Source organism: Camelus ferus, chromosome 4 (genome assembly GCF_009834535.1).
Source record: "Camelus ferus isolate YT-003-E chromosome 4, BCGSAC_Cfer_1.0, whole genome shotgun sequence".
NCBI classification, from domain to species: Eukaryota; Metazoa; Chordata; class Mammalia; order Artiodactyla; family Camelidae; genus Camelus; species Camelus ferus.
The window spans coordinates 4,105,718-4,131,338 of record NC_045699.1 but is presented as its reverse complement, the minus strand read 5'-3'; the positions used below and the strand labels follow the sequence as shown (position 1 = coordinate 4,131,338).

General features: G+C 46.8%; 1 protein-coding gene across 5 annotated transcripts in view; it reads right to left on the bottom strand.

The window, feature by feature from the left end:
• FAM120A (family with sequence similarity 120A) overlaps positions 1–25,621 on the bottom strand; it is a 97,928-nt gene that overhangs the window by 7,493 nt on the left and 64,814 nt on the right. For 3 of the 5 annotated variants that reach the window (XM_032477425.1, XM_032477422.1, XM_032477424.1), the window contains exons 11-17: positions 17,070–17,319; positions 11,116–11,230; positions 5,762–5,971; positions 3,862–4,045; positions 3,141–3,278; positions 937–1,078; positions 364–460 (exon numbers count right to left, since the gene is read on the bottom strand). In XM_032477425.1, coding sequence (XP_032333316.1) covers positions 364–460; positions 937–1,078; positions 3,141–3,278; positions 3,862–4,045; positions 5,762–5,971; positions 11,116–11,230; positions 17,070–17,319 — 1,136 coding nt within the window. Of the gene's footprint in view, positions 1–363; positions 461–936; positions 1,079–3,140; positions 3,279–3,861; positions 4,046–5,761; positions 5,972–9,185; positions 9,213–9,661; positions 9,710–11,115; positions 11,231–17,069; positions 17,320–25,621 lie in introns of those variants that run through there. The other 2 variants (XM_032477427.1, XM_032477426.1) reach the window with 2 other exon arrangements.

Below are 25,621 nucleotides of genomic sequence, written 5' to 3'. Positions count from 1 at the left end.
AAGATGGACCAGGAGGAGGAGAAAAAGATGCACTGCCCCTGTATGTAAATTTTCTTTTTCAATCCTACATGCAATTTACCTAAATCATGCTTTATAATACAAACAGCAGGAAGAGTTCCTGGAACATTCTCAGCTAACGTCCTACACACAGCACGTGGACGTGAGATCGAGCTCTCGTCACCACAAGCAACGCTCTAGCGATCTGGGTCGGAGGGAGCGTAAATTTGGTAAACACCACGTGCCACCACTGTGCTGGGCGCTCAGCCCGACAGCCCTCCTGTCTGGACACTGGCCCCGGAACACCGGCCTGGGCAGACCAGCACTTGGGAGTGAGCTGGCACTCACGCTACATCGTGTCATTACCTGAATCGCACCCTGGTTTTTATAGCCTCTGCCGTAGTACCTTCCACCTCTTCCAAATGTTCTGATCACTGGCGTGGAAATAACCCCTCTTGGGCGCCTAAACACGTAAAAGAGGACAAAAGCAGACAGACTTGAATTTGTTACAAACAACATTTAAAATAATATCAGATGGATTTAAAGGTGTCTAATCTGTGCTATAGAAGGCAGACTTTATTAAATCATGGTCATACCAAAGATTGATTTCAAGTAATCAGTCTTTTTTTTTGGGGGGGGGGGTCCCTATATCTAGTGGGTTCAATTTGAAAAATAATACACTTCAAAAATGTTCCTTTTTTTAAACATTAAAAAAATGGTTAATTGAATCATTTGTGGATAATTCTTTAATAATGGCTTAAATAATCACATAACGCTGTATGTAATGGAACCCTGTAAACTACTAAGAATAGTGTTAAAGAGGAATGTATTTAATGACATAAAAATGTTCCTAGTAAACTCATGATTAAAATAACAAGAAAGGCCTTTTTTTTTTTTTTCTTAAAAAAATACAAATATGCTTTCACTGTTCAAACTTACCCTCTTGCTGGTCCTCCGACAGAAACTACCTGCAGGGGGAAAGGCCCCCGGCCCCCCCGGCCCCGTCTGCTCCCAGCCCAGTGGCCGACCACGGTGCCAGCTATTTCTAGCTTCCCTCCCTGAGAAGGTATAGGTTGGATCCCTGCACAAAAATAGATGAAGAAAAAAAATCTTTACAATCACAGAATTAAGAATAGCAAACAGAAATAAGCAAGCTATTTCTTTTCAAATGTGGTTTCTATTATTTCCTCTGAAGCCCCTTTCTCTTGCTTTGTGGAGACTTCTTGTTTGTTATGTAAACTGTCTACGTACACACGATTGGATTTTAATGGCTTTAAGCTGTTCTTAAAAATACAGCTGAAAGTAAGAGGTGTTGACTATTCAAAGAACCCACGAGAACTAAAACAGGTTACAACCGCAAAATGAGTGTGGCTTTTAGGTGGAAATACAGCCGAAGTATTGGGTGCTTATGGCACCAGCATGGAAACCTGCAAACTCAGAATGTTTTTCTCTTCGGGTAATTATTTCCAAGCTTACTACCTCAACCAAACACTGCAGAAATGAATCAGTCAGTCTAGCCTGTTACTTCTTATTGTGTTATGAAATGAAAATTTCCTTAGGCAGGGTCACAAATATCCACTGTGCTCACTAACTTCTATTAATTGCTGGTACCCTGCATAAGGTCTTCTGACTTCCCTAAGAAAAATTTCTCAAAACTTCTGATAAAAACAAAATAGAACAGAACCTCAAGCATCTTATTTTCTGGCAGATGGAATGGATAATAAACTTTCTATCATCTTGATGTTAGCCGTGGTGATTAACAGCCAGACAGCGCTGTCCAACAAAATCTACAACAAGCCTTATGTTTCCTAGTAGCCACATTAAAAAAGTACAAAGAAACATGTGAAATAAGCATTAATAATATGTATTTTATTTAACCCAGTATATCCAAAATAATACTAATTTCAACAATGTAATAAATGCAAAAACTATGAATGAGACAGTTTGCACTCTTTTTTCTGTATTAAGTCAGCTCAGCTCGGATGAGCCACAGGTTCAAGTGCTCCAGAGCCACGTGTGGCCAGTGGCTACTATACTGGACAGCGCAGATCTGAGTTCCAGATACAATCTGGAGGTTCCTCTTGTCATTTCAGACTAAAAAACCCACTCTGACCCCACAATGTCCACAGTCCTGACTCCCCGACCACTGCCCCCCCCCACCGCAGTATTTTATCCCAACTACAGGCCAGCATGAGTTTCCAGGCAAGGGTTGCAAGAAGCTGAAGTTGACTGTGAAGCAGAGGGCACACGTTCCTGCGCGCTGCACAGGCGCAGGAACAGACGGGAGAGCGCCCCGGGCAGCCGGGAGAGCTGGGGCAGGCGGGACGGGGGCGAGCGAGTCCAGGAGGAGAGGAGGAACGGCTCCTGCAGCTCACTCATCTGCCAGTCTGACTGCTACAAAACACGTCTCTCAGTGGCTTCTGTAAGTACCCAAGTAGCTGAGCTGGAAAAATATTCCTGGTCAAGAAAGAGAGGCGTGCCTATGCTAAAAGTTCTTCCAAAAATGTACCTGAATAACCCTGTCATTCAGACTTGATGACCAGGTTGAGATTTGCAGGCCCCACACATGGATTTAATGACAAAGCCACAAGTCACGGGCTTCAAGTACAGCAAAATCACAAGACATTATTTCAAAACTAAACGTTAGGACTTCTTTTTGCTCCCTCGCAAGCCTAGTACAAATGAGAAGAGAAGCAATGGAAATTTAAAATAGACTACGTATACATCTGATGTTGGATACGTCTTTAAAGCTGTGATAAACTTTTCTATGCCAGGAACTCTGCGTTGGTCTTAGAATCTTCCACACCAGCATCATCCCCTTTACCTGCCAGGGGCTTGTTAGAGAATACGGAAGGAAAGGGACGACACTGAGCGCCCCTGGGCGGCCTGCTCTGTCGCAGGAGGCAGTGGTCAGGGGGCCGGGGGCAGAGAAGAGGGGCTGTGTGCGGACACGCGACGGCCCCCGCCGGGAGGCAGGGGCGGGCCACGGCGAAGCTGCTGGGAAGGCCTGGGGGCAGGCAGAGCCAGGAGGAGACCTAGCAGAAGGGACGTGGCGCTGGGGTGATGACAGCCGGGGAGAGGAGGCGGGAGGCGGGGAAGCTGCTGGCGGACAGAAGCCCCAGGAGGAGGTGTGGCATAATTACCGCCCTGCGACTTGCTAGTCCTGCTGCTGTCACTGCCTGAGAAGGCTCCGCAGTGTCCTGCCGCCGTCGCCACACGGAAGGCACGGTAAGCGCCTGTCGCTACAGTGTCCCCATAGGGGCCTCCAAAGCCACAGACTCCTGTGGGACCCGAGCGGGGAGAGACGGGAGAAGCCGTGAGGAGCCGGGTTCAGGGAGAGCCACCAGTGGGCTTGTGGGAAGAGCAACCCCCGTGTCCCTCCACCGCTGGTCTTACACCGCCAGTCGCCGGGGAGGGGACTCCCAGCCCCTGCTGTCACCAGCGATACTGAAACGTCACCCTGCCCGCTCTTGGAGGAGCCTCCTGAGACCAGATACTATTGCCAGGGGCTCTGCCACAGGCCTGGGGGGAGGCCTTAGAGCAGGAGAGCTCGGCAGGCTGCACACAGGAGAGGATCTCAAATCGCAAACGCGAGCAGGATTTCAGCTATACTGACCAATTTTAAAATCCTGTTTCTGCAACAACTTTTGCAGCTTCCTCTCCCTTTCCCATAATCTCTTCTAGGATCAAGTTTGCTCCCTTCTCACATAAGAGCTGTCGGTGCAAACTTCGGAACTAAGCGTGACAATCAATTACCTGGTCTCAACACGGCAAGACATGGCCCGCCAAGAAGGCCTGCCTGCTGGTCACACGCCTGCCTCCCCACACCGGCGCGTCCCGACACGCAGTGGGGGGCACGCTCACCTGCAAAGCCCCGCCCTCGGCCCTGAGCTGGAGGGATGGGCCCGAAGTGACGCGGGTACACGGAGGCAGGGTAGAAAGGCAGCGCCGCCGGCGGTGGGAAGGGGAGCGGGTGGCTCTGCCGGGAGAAGTTCAGCCCTTCCAGGATGCTCTGCCGCATCTTCTCTACCTTGGCAGCTTGCTCGGCCTGCAAGGCAAGGACTGGCATGTGACAACTTGACTCACTAGGTCTCCACTGAATTGGAATGAACAAGAAATAAGTATGACACACAGATCACTGTGCCAGGCCTGTTTGTTCTCCCGCAGATAAAACAGTCAAACTGCTCAGCAACACTTGTTTACAGCATGCAAACGTGCAAACAAAAATTAACAGGTGCCTCTCCATCTCATAATCTTAATCTTGTAAATCAAAAAGAATTTAAATTCCTACTTTCTCAGTATATCTTCAGGTGAGAACTATTTACTATGAAAGTTATTAACTAAAAATGAACTTGGTTCTCAGAATCCATGTCTAAATCCAGACAGGTCACTTCAGTCTTCCTTCCAACCGTGGACCACAGGGAAGATGATGTCTAGTTCACATCTTTAAAATTTACTTTCCTATCAATTTAATTTTAGGTCAGAAATTTACTGTATTTTATAGAGAAGGAACTGAAGCACAGAGTGATCAATGCTGCTTAAGGGAAGCCTGGGGCTCTCTGAGACAGGACGGGACAAGAGCCCTGCTGACCCGTCTGTGGGGCGACCTGCACAATGTGGACAATACAGCTTGTGTGTGTCCAACTCCACCGTGAAGTAACATCAGAAACGTTCAACCAGAGTGTCTTCTGTTAATAAACACATACATAATATATACACCAACAACCCATCTTTAATCAGAGAAATTAAAAATCCATTTACTCTGTAAGTCTGTCTTCAGACTGAGCTTGACTTAAGCAGCATGTGGGAAAATGTGTGTTTTATAGTCTAAGATTTAAAAGCTTGAAGCACATGTGAGCATCTTTTATGCAATGGGACAAGATAACCTGATAACCTACTTCACTTTATTTTTAAATTAAGGTTTTAAAATTACAGCCAGTCTTCATCATGCAGGAGTTTCACATTTGCAGAATCACCTACTTGCTAAAATTTATTTATAACCTCCAAAATCAACACTCATGGCATTTTCATAGTCATTTGAAGACATGCACTGAGCGGGATAAAGTTTGAGTTGCCACCTGAGGTTGCAGGAGGCACAGCGTGGCCTTCGTGTTTCAGCTTTCATACTGTAAACAGGTGTCCTGTTCACTGTGTCCCTAGTGTTGGGGTTTCCATGTTTTTGTGAATGACTTGTGTGAAATGTCCCCAAGCACAGTGTTGAGTTCTGGCTTGTGTTCCCAAATACTGGGCTGTAAGGTATCTCATGGAGAAAACATACGTGGCTAGTTAAACGAGCTTTGCTTAGGCTGAGTTACAGAGCTGCGGGCCGTAAGTGCAATATGAGTGAATTAACACTATATCTATGCATTAAGAAGTCTTTAAACAGAAACACATAAAGGAAGGTTATGTGCTGACTGGTTGATGAAGATGTTGTGACGGGAGGCTCACAGGAACCTAAGCCTGTACTTCCCCTAAGAGCAAAGGTTCACTATTTGCTAATTCAGTGTTCAAGGCATAGTTACAGAATATAATTACTGTGAATGAGAAGCAAGTGTCTATCCTGAGCACGGCTCATGTGGGCACTTAACTGACACCTGGTTACACAATGGGCTGAGCCTAACCTACATCAGAGTGCTGTCTCACATGCTCATTACAAATTCGGTCGGAAAGATGACAGATTAGCCAGTGAGCACGTTATTTCATTCCAGCCGGAAGTCGCCACCCGCTCCTCCCTGGCCCGCCCACCCTCTTCCCTGCAACTGACCTGACCATCACAGAGGTCGATGAGTGGGGTCTTTTCCCGGCTTGCTTTGAGGAGTTTGGACTGGAAGAGCTTCCCATCAAAATACATCCAAGGACAGCAGTGTTCCCAGGGCACTGGCTGGCCACACGCGTCGTTTGCAAACAGGGCCATGTCCACACCACTCATGAAGAGAGCTGACAGCTGAATGCCTCGGGGGTCGAGGTTCTCAATCTTTAAACGGAAAAGAGTGATTTCTATGGAGTAAGAGTACCACCGTATCTAACTCTTGCAATGTCTGACTACAGCTCTCCACAGTTATCGAGGACACCCCTCAACCAAACGCCCCCCTAAGCAGCCCTGTCCCTACTTCACAGTGACTCAGCACTGACCTGTCCAAACAGAAAGACCTTTTACGTTATTTAACAAATTTAAATTTAAGAGACTGTTTTATAAACATACTGAAATACTTCAATTCGGAATTTATAAAGAGTTACATAAGTGTAAAGTAAGTAATACTGTATTTAAGGTGGACAGTTGACAAAGTACCAAATTATTAAGTTTCCTTAGCAGTTAAGCCCACAATTCATTTATGAAATAAAATTTTCCATCTCAGATTCTAAACACTGGCAATACATCAACAGAAATGTTGTAAAAAGGAATATTCTATTCAGATTCTGCATTTTTTCAGGTAGTTATCTTAAAAAATGACTTGGTGTAAGTTCATTCTAAAGCGTATACTTTACGTTTACAGCATTTTATACGCTAATGTTTTAGATAGCAACTTATTAATGAGACTGTCAAAATGTTTTAGGAGAAATGGATAGCTTATAAATGAAAGAACACAACAGCAAAAACACTGTATCTGAACCATGCACACTATCAGCATCTAGAGGCTTGCATCTCTGGCGTCTTCTCACTCACACATTAGTGCTGTGAGCCTTCCTGGGCACACACAGCCCTCGCGTCTAGCATCTGAAGCAGCGGATAAGAAACACTGCCAAATACAGTCAACTCTTGATTATCTGTGAAGGACCTAGTTTGTGGATTATCCAGGACTGAGTCTTAACTGTCCTGGTTTCTGTCTTCCCATCTTGCACGCTCATTTTCAAAGGTGCTGGCATCCCAAGAATGCAGTCTTTACAGGTACCAACCTGAGTCGTGCCTAATGGTGGCAGGTAAACTGGCCTTTCATTAAAGAGAAAAAAGACAATTTCTGTGCCCAATATTAATGAATTTGTGATTATCTGACGTTTTGTGCTGTCAGTGTCAACACTCCCCGTTATCAGCCAACACTGTTTTTCAACTTTTTTTTAAATAAAGTTGAAGTCAATGCAGTGAAGAACTTAACCCGTAGAAGTCTGTCCACCCTTCCGAGCCCACCCTCCTGGCTCCTGCTTCTCCAGTGTAGCGTCAGAAAGCAGAACTAAACATGCTCAGTCGAGGGCAGGTAGGGATGGGGTGATGGAATTAGATGCAGTTTTATATTTCTAAGCAGAAAGTGGAGAAAGAGAGGGTCAAAACGGGAAAAAAAAAAAAAAATCACCTGACTTACTTAGCGCCTCACTGGCCCTGCCTTTCTGTGCACTGCAGAAAGGAAGTGGAAGTCCCTTCTCCGCTGAGAGTCTTGAGGCAGAAAGAGGGAGGTTCCCCTCCCGGAACACTGGCGCTGTGGGGAGGCGGCACCGCAGTGATGCCAGCCCGAGCCTGGGGGCTGCCTGCACAGATACCCCTCCCCTGGCCCTCTGCAGGGACAATGGCAGCCAGGTGTCTACTGCGCGCGCTGCGCCAGCCCCCAGCCTCCCAGGCCAGAGGACGGGAGACCTGGGCAAGGCTGAGGGGAAGGCAGTGATGGCGCTGATGCTGCCCTAAGGATGTAAGGATGTGTGCTTCGTAACAAAGCGCCAGCAGCGCGCTCCTGGGGAAGTCTGTACTGCTGTCATTTCTTAGTCCCCGGTGGTGTTGGTCACAGCCACGCCCAGCCCTTATTTCACCAATACAGCTCAAAACCAATGTGGGCAGTTGGCCGCATGAGTGCTGAGGTTAAGAAATAAGAGCCAGTGTGTGGGGCCCAGGAGCACCCCAGTTAGAACAAGTGACCCTCTAGTGAGCTGATGGGAGGAACGGACGAGTCTACGGTTCCCACACACATACATATTTATTTTAAATGGCCTCATCATTAGCTGAAGAACGGTGTATGGGTTTAAAAAACGATGTTCAAGTCAATTAGTTTTAGAAATGACAACTATCACTGATTTAACGGAGAAAAATTCTTCAAATCAAAGCTGGCTAAATAATGTGAATGAAATCTCAACTGCTGTGTGGATTTCGCTTCATTTGAAAAATGTTTTAAGTACTTTACATGGTGTTTTATATTTCTTTCCCTAAATGTGAATTATAAATGTAAATGGCTGCAATATTCCTATTCCAACCTCATCCTCTTATATACCAAGTAAGATAAAATATTCGCCTTTATTCAAAGTTCCTCAACTAGAGAAACGGTGACAAAACTTTCTGCCCTTACAGGAAATAAAAATATGGAATGCATCTCTGGCCAATGCGCTCAAGAACCAAATTCCAGTGAGGTCACTCTGTCCAACTCCTAATTACTGGGCAACAGATTCTTCACTTTGACTTGTCATATTTACCTATATGCACAATAATTCCTACAGGTATCACAGACATGCTGCAATCCCTAATACTGCCTTTAAAGCTCTTCATTTTCTATCTTTTATACTCTGCACTTGGCATGTGAAACTGTTAAAAGAATCTGAGGCAATTTCAGGGATGTCAAGAGCAAGGGAGAAAGAAACTGGACAAATACTAAAACTGTACGAAGGCCCTTCTCCTCATCCTTTACCAGCCCTCCTCCAAGCACAGTGTCACTGCTGATTTTCCCTCAGTCATTTCATTTGTGCTGGTGACCTAGGAGAAGGGTCTAAAAAATATACCAGGGAGAAAGTGAGGGCGGTCACTCAGTGTCACCCGTCCTCAAAGAGCCACACAGAACGCTCGACTGTTCAGGGTCGTGGCGGGTGGACAGAGAACGTACAGGATGAAACTCTTGCAAACTCGTTTAAAACAACGGTTTTAACATCTTTCCCCAGCAAACCTCCCGTCAGAATAGCTAACAGGAGGTCAAACTGCCAAAATTATTTTCTTTCTCTTCTCTTTATTCTCAAAGCGTATAATGGACAAAAATGGGAGGAGGAAAACAGGATCTGGGCAATCCACAAACTGGACAGTGGCCCCTAAAACAACAGCAAAAATCAAGAGTTGACTATATCCTAAACAGGGAAATGGTGTTTTGTAGGAAAGCACTGTCACTGCTTTTGAAATATCAAAACGACTTTAATGGTTAAATGAAAAAAGCAATGTCGAAATTTACTTTTCTATCACTGAATTTGGGGACCCTCAGCTCTGCGCTGGGATTTGTGTAGCACTGAAATAATGATTATTCCTGTCAGTTCTCAATCTGACAGCTGAGAGGCTCTTTAATCTTAAAAAAAAAAAAAAATAACCGACTACCTTCCCCCCGCACCCGCAGCGAATATGCTATTAGCTCCCCTTCCGGCTCGTTCAGAATTTATGGTGCTCGCGAATGAAGCACTGACGGTGCAGGCTGCCCTTGGTGGAGGGAATGCAGACCCCCCGACCAGCAAGACCCACAGGGACAGTGGTGGGCCTGAAGTAACTGCACATAAAACGGGTCCTTCTCAACGCCTGGCTTTAGATGAAGAAAAAGGAGAAAAATCATGAAAGCACTAAGACCTCAAAAGAACCAAAATGAAAGCTTAGAGTGTGACTGTCTTTCAAAAGCTATATCCTATGTGTTGATCCAAAAATGAAAAGGATATGGGAGAAGATGAACTTGGAGTAAAAGCAACTTGATGGTGAATAAGGCTTGGTGGGCATACCTGATACCTGGCGGTCTGATTTTCAGAACTGGGATGTCAATACTGATGTAATAATCTAAATAAGAGAAACAGGAAGTAGAGGTAGAGGGATGGCACCACACTCTGGTCAAAGTATTCACAACACCCCTGAGCACAGTTGCTGCTGAAGACGGTGGTGATGGCACCACGCTCTAGGACACAGGGAGGGAGGGCCTGCACTCAGTACCAGCCTCTCGGGGGACACCCAGCCAAACGTTCTAGAACGAAAACTTAAATTCAAAACCATTTAAAATAACCACAGTTTCTGTCTAACAAACAGAAAAGCTTAATCTACAAAGTAAAGAACACAGTTTGAGGTGGACTCTCCTAAGTTCGGTTGTCTTTAGTTTAGCTTGTTTCGAAGTCATCAGAAACCTAAGGTGACCACGAATGTGACATGGGTTCCACACAGCTGCGGGTTACTCAACACTGAAAAACTGAGTTTAACTCAATCATTTAGGGGAAATCAGAGATTTATTCAGCCCCAACTGCAGAATACTGAAAATCTCTCAAATGAGCCTAAAACTCTTCTGCGGGGAAAGAACGCCTTCATAAAGAATGGCCAAAAGATCTAAAAGTGAAGGCGATTTTGTCAAAAGAGATTACCTGATTACAAATCAAATTTTGTAAAAAAAACAAACTAACAAAAAAACCAAACCAATGGCAAAGAAAAACCCAAAACCCTGTACAATAAAAAGAAAAAGCAGATCCACTCATTTAGCTAACTCTGGAAAGTCTTGAACTTTCTAAAATTTAGTGTCGCAATCAGGAAGCAAGTACAGCTATGTGGACACAGTGACTAATAAAAGTGCACTGAAAAGATAAGCACACCAAAAAATCAGGTGACAACATGGAGAAAATTAATATTGTCAAAACAATTAAAGAACAAAAAGAACACTAGAAGGGAAAATTAAAAGAAATACGATGTTAAAGGCTGACTAAAAGGGCACAGGGATGATGACATAACATTGTTCTTCAAGTGGTTTTTTTTTAAAAGGGATTTATAATACCAGGAGGGCAAAGTTGTTTTGTTTTTGTTTTTGTTTTTTTAAAGAAAACGAATGTTGTAATTAGGAACAACAGAACGAAATAAGAAAAAGAATCCTGGCCAGATGTTAGTCAATTCTTAGGACCAAGCCCTCCCAGGGTTTGGGATCCCCATCTGAAATAAAAGGCAAGTTTATTTCCTGATATGAAAAACAAGAATAAACACCCACTGGTAAACAAGGGAAAAATCTTATCCAACAAAAGTAGGCTTGACTGTTTTCATAACTGGGAAGGAAATCCCTTTTGCCCTGAAGGCTCTCAAGTTCACCTCATTAGTACTACGAGTTTAGTGCACTGAGTGACTGCTTAGTGAGGTTAGCTTTGTCTCCAAGAACTCCAAAACAAGGCTTCCCAAGACACGACTTCCCAAGACAAGGAATGAGGCTTGCCAATTACCTTGAGCTCCTGCAGCTGATCAGGCTCATAGAGTTTGGGGGACAACGCCTGAGCCAGGAAGGCATCCAGCTCCTGCCGACGCAGTATCCGTGCTCCAGGCCACTGCACCATATACCTGCAGGGGGTGGACAGAGAGGGTTCTAGCGTCAGGATGCGGCCGTCACCGGTCAGGTGCACAACCTGGTGCTCCGGTGGTAAGTTCCGCTCAGGACGACACAAGCTAAGGAGGCCTATATGGATTTCTCACCCGGCTTTTCTATCTTCACTGGATGTTGCCAATTACAAGTACAAACCTCATCATCTGGACTCATCAGAATGATTTCAGAGGAATGAAAAATAGCACGCTAAGTCTGTACATACTGTAAGCCAGCTGGTAAGTGATTTTTGATATAACTTTACTCTTTTGAAGTGTTTAAACCCTGAAAATATATTTTAAGCACCAATGTATAAGATTTATCTATTTAAATTCAAGACAGGATACCTGGGAGGCAGGACTTAAGTCCAAACAAGAAAGATTAATCTCCCGATGAAGAGTGCGTGTGCGAACCGTCTGCACAGAAGGGGCCCTGGCGGTGGCAGGGGAGTGCCCCAGGATGGAGAGGGAAGGGACAGCAGGGACAATGCCTTAAGCTTCAGCCTTCAGAACTGCTGCAATCCCTGGGGACACACAGACTTCCTGGGGCCACCCTGGTATGGACAGCTGTAGGGAAATCCATTTCTAAGTCTTCAACTTCCATTTGTACTATCTGCCTATGGACCGTCAGGTGTCTGCATCCCCTCTTCTCTACAAATCCTTTGCCCTGTACTCACCTTGCGGACAGCACTGCTCCAGTGACAACCTCCAGGACGCTAAGCAAAAGCTCAACTACAAGGAGTATTTGGGTATGAGAGAGTGAAAGGCTAACCACTAAGAACTTGTCTCACCGCATGGCCAGTGGTTCCCGATTCTCTGCATTCAGCAAACCTGACCTAGCCAAGTTGCCAACTGATCACCATAAATAACTGCTGGCTTAAAAGGAGTCCGGAGAACCATGACATGCCTGACAAAGCTCTTTCCAGGCCTGTCTGCCGAGGAAGTTATCTCAGCGCTTCAAATTTAAGTTAATAAAACTCAGGATCAGAGTCGGTGTTGAGCCCTCTCTCCCTCTCTCATTTCTGTAATAATTAATATTCATCCACAGGAACATAAACTAATAGGTAAAGGAGGTTCCACCTAGCTGATTCAGAGAAGTATTTTCAATAAAAACCCCAGTAGAAAAATCTAAGTGCCCACTGGGTGCCAGGCACTGGTCTGAGCATTTACCACACATTAACATCTCGAGTGGCCACAGCAACTCTGAGGCCGGGACCACTACTGCCCCATTCTAGAGATGGGGAAGTGAAGGCACGGAGCTCATTTACTTCATGGTAAAGCTGTACAGTGAAAGTTGAAAGGAAATGCAATTTCAAAGTAAACCAACAGTGGATGTTAAATCTCCACGGTATTTAGATATAATCAGAAATATGTAAAAGAGTGATGCAAACGTTTTATTTCATTAAATTGTCAATGTTTGTGATGACAAAAAAAAAATAGCACCCTTTGTAATTGTTTGAGTGCCCAGAACCTTAAATAAAAGAGTCTTCGTGAGTTTTAACCAGGGCTTGATGCAAGAAACAGCAAATAGGAAGAAAGTACCCCTACTCTTGTCTGAAAAAAATTACTGTGGAAAAGTTGTGCTTGATATGTGCTTTGCCTAAGTACCCATGTTATACGTCCCTTTATCTTTATTTCTTATTTTTAAAAAACTGTGGTAAAATACACATAACATGAAATTTAGCATCTTAACCATTTCTAAGTGGACAGCACAATGGTATTTATTAGATTCACTCACGGCGGCTGAGCAGCCACCCCAACGACTGACCCCTACCACAGGTTTCATCCTGCAAAGCCATGAAACACTCACTCCCCTCCCTGGCCCGTCAGCCCAGACTAGATGCTCCTTTACAAACTGTGAATCAGAAAAAAGACTGTGTCGGGGACAGGCTGGTTTCCCCAGCAGCAAAGGCTCTCAGCGCTCGGTTTAGCTCTGACGACAAATAGTCTTACGGGCTTAGAAGACCTACTGTGTCCTCCATTTGGCTTCCTATTCACATTTTAACAAAGTTACCATTTACCTCTTGCTCAATGTACGTCCCCAGAAAGACTTTCTGGATGTAGAAGGAGTATGAAGTGTGTACATGGAGAGACGCACGCCCAGAGCAGCTGAAATCCCGGAGAGCCCCGGGAGATGTCAGATGGCACCAACGGCAGAGGTGAGAGCAGCAAGCATCTCCCCTTGACCATCTCGTGTGTTCGAGCTATTCCTGTCGGCGCACTGTCTGCGCACGGACAGTGTTTTCAATCCCTTCGGATTTCTCAGTTTTGTCTAGACATTCTTTTCCGTGACTTCTCCGCTGCCAGCCTTAAGTTTCCTGCCCCGGAAGTTGGAGGATCTCTGGGTTCTCCCTTTGTCACCTCCCCGCCCGCTGCCCTTCAGAAGCAGGTCTCCGTGACACTGGGACCCATGAGGTCTGCCCGCGACGGGCACAGGTAAGGAGCGAGACCCCGGCTGTGCTCCTCGGGGTGCTGGGACAGGCTGCGCTGACTGTGTGAGTCTTGTTTGGGGCCCTAAGCCCTCCAGTCCCCTTAGTTTATTCAAGTTCCTCCTTCTCAGGAGAATGTGAACTCTCTGGGCTAAGGACCTGCTGCTGCCTGCTCTCAGGAAGGCTGCTTTCTGTTCTGCTTTGGACGCTTGCTTCACCCTCACTGAACCTCTGCTCAGACGCAGGCCCCTCCTCATCCCCATTACAAGGGTTCTAGAAGTCTGGCTGCCGTCCTCCCCCCGTCCTCCTGATTGCTGCTGCAATGTCACACTTGGAACGCACGTCACATACGGGTGCTGACATCACTGTGAAAGCAGACCACCGCCTCCTGGCTGGCGCATGCCTGTCCCCAAAACAGAAACGCAATCTCATCACGAAGGGACACCAACAAATCGGGACTGACAGTCTGCCCAGAGGTGGCCGCCTGATTTTAAACACAACTTCCTGGAGCAGCCACACCTGTTAGTTCACATGCTGCCTAAAAGACAAACGATCTGCAGGTCTCTGGTCTGGGGAAAAAAAAAAAAAAAACCCAGTGTTTACTCTCTTCAGAAAAGTCCCTGCACCGACCCAAAGAAACCCGAGAAGTTGTCTTAGACTGGAGGAGACATGGCAACTAAACGCAAGCACAAGCCAAGATTCTGTTGCTAATAAAGGAGGTTACCGGGGCAGCAGGTGAAACCTGAGCAAGCTCTGCACATGAGATGCATCAGTGTCACTTTTCTGATTCTGATAATGTCCTTGTTTTTTAAGGAAACACAGACTAAAGAGCTTAGGGGTAAACGGCATCGCACCCACAACTTCCGTTCAAGGGATTCAGGACACACACACAGACACACGGAGAGAGAGGACAAAGCCGCTGCGGTACAGTGTTCACGTGTGGGGAACCTGGGGGCGGGACGGCCACCCACCAATCAAACAGGGTGCCCTCCTTTACCTGCTTGTCCCTATGGCCCCAGAACACCCACACAGGTAGAACACATGCTCTTAGTGGAGGCGCACCAACCCGTTTACTGGTGACCTGGCCTCAAATCCTTGGGACCTGTTCCGTCACTCTCCCTCATCTCTCCCCAACGACCTGGCCTCAACAGGCCCCTCCTCTGCAGGATCTGAAACTGTGTGAGTCTGTCCAAGCGGGAAACTCCACAGCTCCAAGCCCACCCCACACACGACAGTCTGCACAACCAGCCTGTCCTCTGGCCTCCACTGGGGTGCCAAGAAGCGGGGAACCCGCAATGAACTCACTGTAGCTTCTTGGCAACACAGACATGAGCCCAGGAGGTGGTTCCCTGAAACACAAGATCACTAGTTGCATTTATTAATCTTTTCAAGTTCTAAAATGAGTACGCTTTTTAGAAACAACCGTAAAGAAATCACAATAAAGACTGTCTGAGAAACAGGGACCAGCACAATCCTGAAATCTGGGAAGACTTACAAAGGCCATCTGAACAGTGCCTACCTCCTTCTGGGGTAGAAGTCGAGGAAGGGTCACAAAGACCAAGACAAAAAGTGGGGCCCAGTCACACTGTCCAGTCTGCACGTGCCCAGCATCCCAGTGCCCCACGGGGCCAAGCGCATGAACACACGAGACGCGAAGGCACCGCCATCCCAAGGAGCGTGAAATAACGTGAGCACCGTATTCACATCGAGACAACAGTGGCTGCTCCCACGCTAACATACAGCTGCTTCTGTCCAAGGGGAGCCAAACAAGCCTCAGGTGCAGCACACGCTGTCCTCCCTCAGGGCGCCGGGGGATCTTTGGGCCAGGTGTACGGTAGACAGCTAACTGAATTAGAGGCCACACATCATTTTAAACTTGGAAGAGAGACATATAAACAAATTCATTACTGCTGATTTGATCTCAGAGCCCTCAAAGTCTTAACCTTAAAGTGTTGGCTATTATAAGGCTTTTATCGATAAATGAATTCTCCATCAGAGGAAACTAGCCGAAGATTCTAAAACAAAAACAAAGAACTTTCCCTCCAGCTAACCCTCAACAGAGATAAAGATAGGAAACTGACACACTACGCTCATTTTCGTTAACCTCAGTTTAACTAAGGAAAGGCTTCTAAGTAAGTTATTGGCCTTAAAGTCTGTTATGAATTTACGAAACTTCAGGAAATAAACACCTGACTGAGGCTGTCTGCTGTTCTCAGTCAAGCAGATGAGATCCAGTGGGGATCAGGGGCCCATGGAGAAGGAGCTAGCCTGGGGGGACAGGACACACAGGGCTGGGGCAGGTGACGGCCTGGAAGACAGCTGTGCCCCAGGCTCTGTTTGTCACAGTCTGAGGCCACACACACGGGAAAAGAGAGTTAGGATGGGCAGGTTGAAGGCACCAGAAGCAGAAGTCCACACACGTGCAGGTGTCTGTGTCCATAAGCGCACTGGGAAGGCCTGGGAGCAGCGAAGAGCGTCGTGTCCAACACCAAACCCATCGCTAGAAACTAGGGCTTCTGGGAAAAAGGCGGCATCCAGAGTGAGGCCAGAACATCTCCAAAGAGAAGTAAGGAAGTGCTCACAGAATGACGAAGACACGTCAGAAGAACACAGAGGCCAGACTGACAAGGCCCCCACCTGGCCCAACACGTGATAGTGAAGCACCAAATTAAATGAGGGCAGTAGTGGGCCGCAAGCCACTGAAGCAGCCAGGAGCCCATGCTGACACGAATGCACTAAAGTTGGAGGTGGAACAGAATGTTTAAACTAAGTGCCTCGCATGAAATCGTATTAGTTACAAGGGGACAGAGTGGCCTCACTGGAGAAGCCAGGCAGACGCCCCCTCTGCCAAGTGGTCAGGTGCAGACACACAGCCTGGACGAGACACGGAGGAGAGGACAGCTCCGCGCTCCACCAGCACCTGCTGGAGACCAACAGGAGTTCATCTCCAAATACAAAGAGACGGTCTGCAACAAACCTCAAGTTTAGATAGAAACCAAGCCCCGATGCTGGTCGGTCCCGCTGGCTGTACTGTGATCGCACAGGACAGTGTACTTGTCTGTTGGCAGATCACACTCCAGTGTCTGTTTTTTAAAAGCTCTTTGTATTATACAACTTTTTCCTTAGTCTGAAATCGGTTTAAAAAACAAAAACAAAGCCCTCAATTTAAAATCATTATGTTTACATAAAGTGTAGGTTCATCAAACACACCTATTTATAAACATGCTATATTGCATCAATTCAAATCCAAATCAAATACAAGATGAGGACTAATTTCAATCGGCAAGATGATTCATCTGGCGTGACCCCCAGGAGCATCACACAGAACGCATCCTGGGGAGGCGTCCGCACAAGCACACGCCGGGGAGCCGGCAGCGGCCGGCTGCACCTACCGTAGGACGCAGCACAGCACCGTGAGATGAGTGGGCACGCTGGCTGGGTTGAGCATGGCTGGTGTGTCCGACCTCATGCAGGCCAGGAAGGCCCTCATCCTGCGGTTCTTGTCCTCCACCGCCTTCCCCAGCCAGAGTCTCTTCAGGTTGGGGCAGGTCCACTCCCTGAAGGCAAGGGCTTCCACCAGCTCCGGGGTCTGGGGAGACTTCCCTTTGTAAGCTGCCCACTCTTTAATGATCACTGGCGAGACTACAGGAAGGAAAAGCAGAGGAGAACCATTTACGCCCCATCGTAGCCGCCTTAAGCCTAACAAAACCCAAAAGCTCTAGTAATTATAATTTGAGGATGTCACCCCTTGTATAGCAACGCACTCTCTCATTAGCAAGCCCTTGGTGATCAGTCCTCCCTCTGAGACACTTTTGTTCCCTACTCCACGCACCTTAGTGACTCATTCGGATTTTCAGTCAGGCCACCAATAAATTTCTTCTCAATCAAATCAAATCAAACTGGATTTCTCCATATAACTATTATGTATAAGTCAACAATGTTAGACAAAATTTGTTTTAATATTTTAAATCCACTAATAGTCTTAGTAATAACAACTGGTAACATTTAGAAGTGTATGACTATCATGGAAACCAGACAGTGAAGCTTTTTCTATATAAATACTTTTACTAATCAGATTTGAGAAATAATTTGCAATTTGGCAGCCACTTTACTCTAGGACCTCCTACTTTAATAAATATAACTGTTAAACTCTATTTTAAAGATTAACAGGGACAAACTACCACACAATGAGACCCCCACAGCCCAGCAAGGCAGCAAGCGGAAGCAGTATTCCATGTTTCAAAAATCCCAGGTGAAGTCGGCACACAGTATTTCTATTCAGCAAGACTGAAGACAAACTGTAAAATTCCCCATTTCACCTCAAAAAAAAAAAAAAAATCAAGATGTTCTAAGTTGGTATCATACAAAACAATGACCTTTTATCCACAGTGGTTTTACCCCTATTAGCATCAATTAATTCTTAAAACACACACAAACATGCACATTTTCCCATGTAAATTCCAGATTACTTAAAGGAGACACTATGATGGGACACGGGGAGGGAGGACAGTGAAGATAAGGCATACTGCAGAGAAGTGCAGTAAAACTTCTCATCAAACTGCACTGATGTCAACAATCGGGCGGGAAAGTCTGGGTGTGCGTTTAGTAAGTTACAAAGAGCTCACTTTGATCAATAACCATCAGAACCGAAGCAGGGCGCCCCTGGCCCAGGGAGCCGCTCGCACGCCCTCCCGCCTCCCCACGTGGCTGACAGCTGGTACAGGAGCCAGGATGGTGCTGTGATTCTAATGTGACCTTGGATGTATCAATTTTATCCAAATAACAGTACCCCACCTGGGCTCATTTTCCCTAAAGTAACACCCAGGACAGACTGAGCAAATGGAGAGACGGTGAAGAACCCGAATCCTGACAAAGTTAAACGATTAACTGGCCCACCTCTAGCTCCACCCCAAGTCTGAACAGAGTCAGGCAAGACAACCATCTCTTCCAATGTCACGAAGAATTTCAGGAGTCAGATACTTGGATATATACACAGTGTGTCAGCGACAGGAAAAGCAAGCTTTGGCACATTCAGCCCCAGTCAAGTCAGGTGACAGTGAGCTGCAGAGGAGCGCCATGACCAGTCATTCTGCAGGGACCCCCCCCCCCCTATCTCCCAGGAGCAGGCTGCTTGAGCAGGGATGCAAGTCAAGACAGTTTCTGAAAATGTTCCTCTTACAAAAAAGTTACTGTTTCAGTCACTGGGAAAATCCCTTTAATTTACATTTGAATATATTAGTGTTTAAATGTTAAAGGCAAAATTTAAATACTTAAAATGTTCATTTTAAAGTCCACCAAGTCAAAACAGAGATATACATGTATATATAAATACATGCTTCTTGAAATTTATCTATTTTTATGTGCCAAACGCAAGCTCACAAAGTCCCCATTGTTCAGCAGACCCTGTCCGTGGACTCACAATCTAGCCACCCACCCCCCATGCCCACCCAGCTCCAGCACACACGGCTCCACACAGGGCCTGCCCATACACCGGGGGCGCAGGTCGCCACCGCGGGGTGCCCCTGGGTGCCCTGCCTGCCCTGCCTTTGCCCCAACTACAGTCTCAGAGGCTGGCACATTGTCAGTCCCAACAAAAGAGGTGAAAGGAGGTTACCAAATAACCCATTAACCAGTTCGCTGCATTTCTATCAGGTCACTCCACAAAGTGCATTTCCATGCCTCCAAGAGCAAAAACGCATGAATCTGTTTTTCTTAGGTAACATCTTTGTTTTGCTGGCAAAGATTTATTTAATGGAACTAATTATATTTTATCTTTGGTTGTTAATCTAGGCTCTCTTATTTTCTCCCCCCAAAACACACACACACACACCACACACACCATGCACGCATGCACACAGAGCATAAGTTTACTACATCTTAAAAAAACCTCAGGATACACCGTCAGAGACTCCTTTGAGCTTTCTCAAGAGAGGCACTCTTATTAAAGCTTCCTTCATCTCCATTTCTCCCCCTTTTGTCAGCTCTGTTCTTGCCTCTTTTAATAATTTTTAACAACCATTTTATTTTGTCTTCATTCTAGAAATAAATTTTTGGTGGAGGATCTTCATTCTGAAGCTCAGAATGCTTAGACCTCTACATGCTTTATGGTCTAAGATACAGCGCAGGTAAGTGGAGGCTGGAAGTGCCAGTGGCCCCTTCACAAGCGTCTGTTTACCCGAGTCTTCCCTGAAGCTGCCCTGGACAGCTGTCCACACTCGCGGGGGCTCCGAAGGACCCAAGTGTGCCCGAGTTTACCTGGCATGGTGCTGTGTGCTCGGCTCCCGTACAGCCCGCAAAGGCTGCAGATGAGCACACGCTCATGCCTGAGGACTGCCACCTGACGTCGTGAGCTCACGTCCCTGGGGAAAGGACTGCCCCAGTACTAGCAGGGACGTGCCGTCGGTTCCCACAAGGAGCGCAGCGCAGCGCAGCGGAGAGCGCAGCTGTCAAGGTGGTATCGGATGTCTTAGCTTCCTCTCATCCTTCCAAGCATTTTTGTTGCTTCTCTGCACTACTCAGAACAAGAATGGCTCAAAGGGGAGGGGTTCAGGGCGGCAGAACAGAAGGAGGCGGGGCTCACCCTCTCCCACAAATACATCCACGTGTAGAACATTCTCAAAGAATGGCCCCCAACTGAATTTAGGAAATACATGTCTTTTTTTTTTTTTAAGTTTTCCGCCACTAATCACTTAATTGCAAACATTGTCAGGATGATGGGAATATTCTACTCAGGCAAATTTGTGAAGCTCAAGAATTAGGAAATAAATGTCTTTATCAGAGAAAATCAATGTGCAGCAATGAAAAACTGTTCCAAAAGCAAAGATGCTCCTGATTGGCTTTATTTTTTAACACGTGTGTATCTGTTTTTGAACAACTGAACACTTGGAGACCTTCTGTGTACACTGCCACTCAGTAGCTGTGGAAACTTTGGCCAATCACCTAATAGATAGGTACTAAATACCTGCTATGTACCAGACTGGCTGGGGCACGGGTGAGGCAGGTGCCAACCCCCGCGTGCCCAAGCTATTAGCAAGGGTCTCAAATTCTGAGGACTGGGCCCCTCACCTGCCTCACCCCAGCCCAGCCCTGGGACTAGGCACTGAAAAAAGGAGGCCAGCCACTCACTCTGCAGCACAATCCAGATGAGGAAACTTACAAAGACGCCTCACACCCCTGTTATGTGTTCACGACTGTGTGAGACCAACCTATGTTGTACAGACTCATTACATTAGATTAATTAAAGATTCGTGTTATATAAAATAATGAATTCCAAGGGACATCCCATTCTGGGGTTGACACGTGGCAGCCTCTGCATTACAAGCTGCCTGACAGGGGTGGCTGAGGCACACGCAGCACCTTCCCTCCCTCTGGCTCCGGGCTCCTTCTGAAGTCGCTGCTGCCCAGGAGGGAAGGCTCAGTCTCTAACTCAGTGCACAGGAATAAGCAGGTGCAAAGTAGCCAGCTCTTAGCATTTTCTGCAAAAACCACCGGTTATACAGGGATTTTCCAGATGGCATGGGCAGCTGGATTACAGGAACACCCTGAGCGCATGTCTGAGTGCCCACAGACACGAGCACTGTGGGGTAAAACTCTGTGCAAAGGTACCATTTTAGAAAGACATGTTCCTGCTGCCTTGTTAAAACAATAAGAGAATTCCAGAAATCAGCTAACCCAGTTGCTGTCCATGAATAAATCTGTGTGTCACCATCAACAAATATTTAACTTGTCTTTTCTACCGACAGGAAAACTCCCAATTTCAAGTAAAGGTCTGAGAAAAAACTGAGTATCAGATTGTCTTTCTGACCTGAAACTAAACTGAATTTTCATGTTGGCAAAAGCAATTCTAAGGCATCAGTTTTCCGTATTCCTGGAGGCTAAATTTATAACGTACTTTCTTTACTAAAAGTACTTCTTCAAAACACAATTTCAGGACACAAAACACTATTATGCTTAAGCTGTCAGTAAAAACCCAATGTTTTCCACCAGACATTAGCCATGTTCTACTATCTTCACATTTAAATATGTGACAACCAGCTACCTTGGAAATCTGTTATAATGCTGATTTCGGGATCCATCCCAGACCAGGAACAATGAACACGTTTCACTGGGTCAGCCTATTCTAACTCACTGGTAGTGGCCGGCTCTAGTGCCATCTGCTGAAGTATATGCCTCTAAGCTCAGTGCCAGAACACCACCAGCACCGAGCAGTGCAGCACTTGGGCGATAAGGTTACAGGTAAGGAAAAAGATGGAGACAAAAAACCTCCAAGACTGCAGCCAACCGGACCTTTGGTCTACATCTCTGTGTGTGTCTATCTGGGCAGGAGCCACTGTTTTACTCACTGAGCTTTCCTGAGGTTATAGAAAAAAAAAAAAAACAAATAAATAGAAACAAAACTCTAGTTCCTTCGTATTAGGGCAGAAACAGAAAAATGGGTGCAATGACAGCTGGTCTACCCTTCCAATAGGAGAATGGCTGGTTAACTTTCGAGCAGCACAGTGTGCACCCTCCATGACTCTCAGAAGTAAAAGGCTATCAGTTCTTCCCTTAAACCTTTCATACCTGAGACTGGGGGCATCTTACTATCTACAAAAATATATACGCTCAGTAGGCCACAGGGTACACAGAAGAGCACGGTGTGACATGGTGTTCAAGGACCCATGACATAAATAAAAATCTGAAAGAGTGCCATCAAGCACTGGCCTGTCACACAACACTGCCTTCTTCCTCAGCTGACTCTTGAGCTTGGCTGCTCAAAGTTTTGTGAGGAAAAGGCAGTTTGCTAACGCTACTTCTGGAAAGCTTTGAAGGATAAAGAAAGTCAGATTAATACACAAACATCTTCCATGAAATCAAGAGAAAAAATGTTTATGGTAGCCAACTGTTACACAAATTAAAACAGCACACTTGTGTTGGTCATGTTGAAGTATTCTGTTTTATAACGTAATCCACAATGAGCAAATGTAATGTATTTATTTTCAGTTAGCAGTCCCAACTATTAGCACTAACAAAATTCCTAAAGCAAATTGGACCAAGAGGAGAAAAAAAAAAATCAATGTTCCTTTTGACTTTTCCTGATAGTTTAAAAAGTAGAGGAAATATGGGAAAATACAGATAAGCATAGTACATACTACACATAGTACATAAACGTGTTTCCTATTCCATAAATACAATTCAGTGTGTCTATAATTTATGTCTCATCTATTTTCTATAACTCTGTTTCTTTTACCTAATCTTGAGGTACCGGGAAGGCTTAGAGAAAACAGAAGCCAGTTTTATTAAGTGGATAGTAATTTTAAAATGTGCAAATCGCTTCCTGGATTTTTTTAACTCTTCAGGTATAGCTGAAGTGACTCATTACCCTTGTAGTCTTTTTAGAACCTGACCCCTTTCTTGCGGCCCCTCCCATTCATCCTGAGGGAGCACCTGGGGGGGACCCCAGTGCCTGGGTGATGGGGGAGCGCCTCCCCGCCCCAGGGCAGCAAAGGCCAGAGCTGCTTTCAGGGCTGGAGAGTGTCTGGAGTTCACACAAGGAGGCCTCAGGGCCAGGGCTGGCTCAGACCCAGGCACCTGTCTCCAGGCCCGGCCTGTATTCCAGCAGCTGCAGAGAAAGCTCCCCGGTCCTGCGTCTCCCCACAGCAACTGCCACTGTCACCATCTAGCACATCTGGGAGAATCTGCCTGTGCCGGGTCAACACCTTCTGCTTGCCCCACTGGCAGGACTTTGAATTCCACAGTAGTTCCCGCAATAAAACAAGTATTCTGATGAATTTACCAAAGTAAAATGATAGAACCTAGAGATGGACAAAAAGGAATAGAAAACAAACTGCCAGCATGTGATTCATCAGGACCTTCAGAGGCTGCTGTTTTTTTAAGGATCTGATTGTAGATATCCTACTGTAACCATATAATGACTTTAAAAAGAAACTCTGGTAAGTCCCACAAAAATCCATTGTTGCTCATGAACACTTTATCATGGGCCTTAATTAAGAGACGAGATTTCCAAATGGACACGTCTTACGTCTAGTAAAGGTCAAGTATTTTTGAACAACCCTTTAGACTTCAGTGCACCCTTTGACTCATTCGCTCGGACAATAAAGCCATCTTCAGGGAACTCCTGATTGTCCCAGTAACCACACCAGAATCATGCATCTGTACGCAGAGCGTTCTGAAGCCACGTTAGATCAGAGCCCTCACATTCAGAAGCGGCTGCATCACCCACCTGAGTAGGTGGGTTTACCCGGAGCCCACCCAGCTCGGTCCTGGTTACCGGACCACCAAAGTGCACGGCAAAGCCAGTGGGCGTCCGAAGGACAAACCTGTCCCAAGGACCGCGTGGTGCACTGTCACGTGGTTTACGAATCTCCGGCAAGGTGCCACTCGTTTCATTTCATCTATGTATGATCTAAAAGGAAGCATCAGTAAAACAAGATTTCAACATACTCTCAAGTCTTGGCAACCAAGAACTCCCAAGAGGCCGTTCAAGGTCAGCCTCTTTTCACATGACCCGACATTGTCATTGTCCCATCTCATCCAGGCCTTCAAGAAGCGTAGAGTATTTTCTTCACAAGAAGAGTAAAACGCATAGTCACTTAGTAGAAGCTGCAGGCATGGAAACCTAAATCAGTACCATCATTAGTCAGTGTTCCCCACTGGCCAAAAGTAACAGCAGTAACAGACAACTGTCTCCCATCCTTAAAAGTCAGAGGAGAGAGGAGTCAGTGGAGGCAGAAGGAAAGGAGAAAGACACGCCTGCTGAATTCTCTCTGAAGCTACGGCCTTCTCCCATCCACCTCACACGGGTACACCTTCCTCCTCCTTTCCTTAGTACTCCCTGGGGCCTTCCCCATCCAAATGAGGTCAAGCCACCTCCGTCCGGTCACCCCAGACCCTACCATCCTTCTTCTCTTTTCTTCCCTTGATCACGCCACTCCCCACGCCCTCCAGCCCCAGCTACAACTGGCCTGCCACAGGCAAGCTGACCCTGTCATTCCCCTTGGAGAGCAGCACCAGGCCCTACTGTGTGGTCTGCACACTCAGCCCTTCCTCACAGTTGGCCTCTCTCTGGCTTATGCTCAGAGGATGCTGGTCCATTTAGTCAATACCGTCCACTGGCTTCTGCTTTCCAATACTATTGTCTGCTAACAGGCCAGCCTCTCCCAGGCCAGCAGGACAAACTACAATTAGGCAATGAGGGAGTGAGCGTGCTGTGTGCTGACAACTGTGTGTTTGTCCGACAATGTTTTAAAACTGCAGACGTGCAGCAGGGCGGAAGAGACCAACACTCCTACTTCCCGAGAGCACCTGGCACCTGAAGCTCCCTGAACTGCAGGGGACACGAACAAGCACACCAGACCTGAGGGGTGCACACCACCCCCTGCGGAGAGCAGGAACGGAGCACACCAGCCATACTCACAAGTACGGCAATGGGCAGCCTGTCCTGGGAGCTACCTGAGGGCCCCCAGGATGGGCTCAGCGGAAAGTCTGAGGCGCCTGCTGCACAGCGCTACCCGCGCTTCTGCGACACACAAGCAGATGAAAGAGCAGCCTTTCGCCAGCAAAGCCACGGCGGCGTCACAGAGCTGAGGACACGGCAGGAAGCGGGGCTGCGCGCGGCCCCGCAGCACGCAGCGTCCTAGGCCCGACAGAGACCCAGCGGGGCCACGGGGACGAGGCTGGCCAGGGCCGGCGGCGGACTGAAGTCAGGGTCACAGCACAGAAGGCTGAGCAGCCCTGTGCAAAGTGCAAGAGGTCCCTCCTTCCTAGCGAATAAGCCACACGCTGTGAGAAAAGAGGACGTGTGCATCCGGAACACACCAGGCCTTTGAAAAGTGTGTCCACTGACAACACTCGTGTTGCACACGGCGTCCCGAGCCCTGATCAGGGCAGCCGACGCATCACCTCTACCAGCTGTGGTCACACTGACGGTTCGGCAGCCACTCTC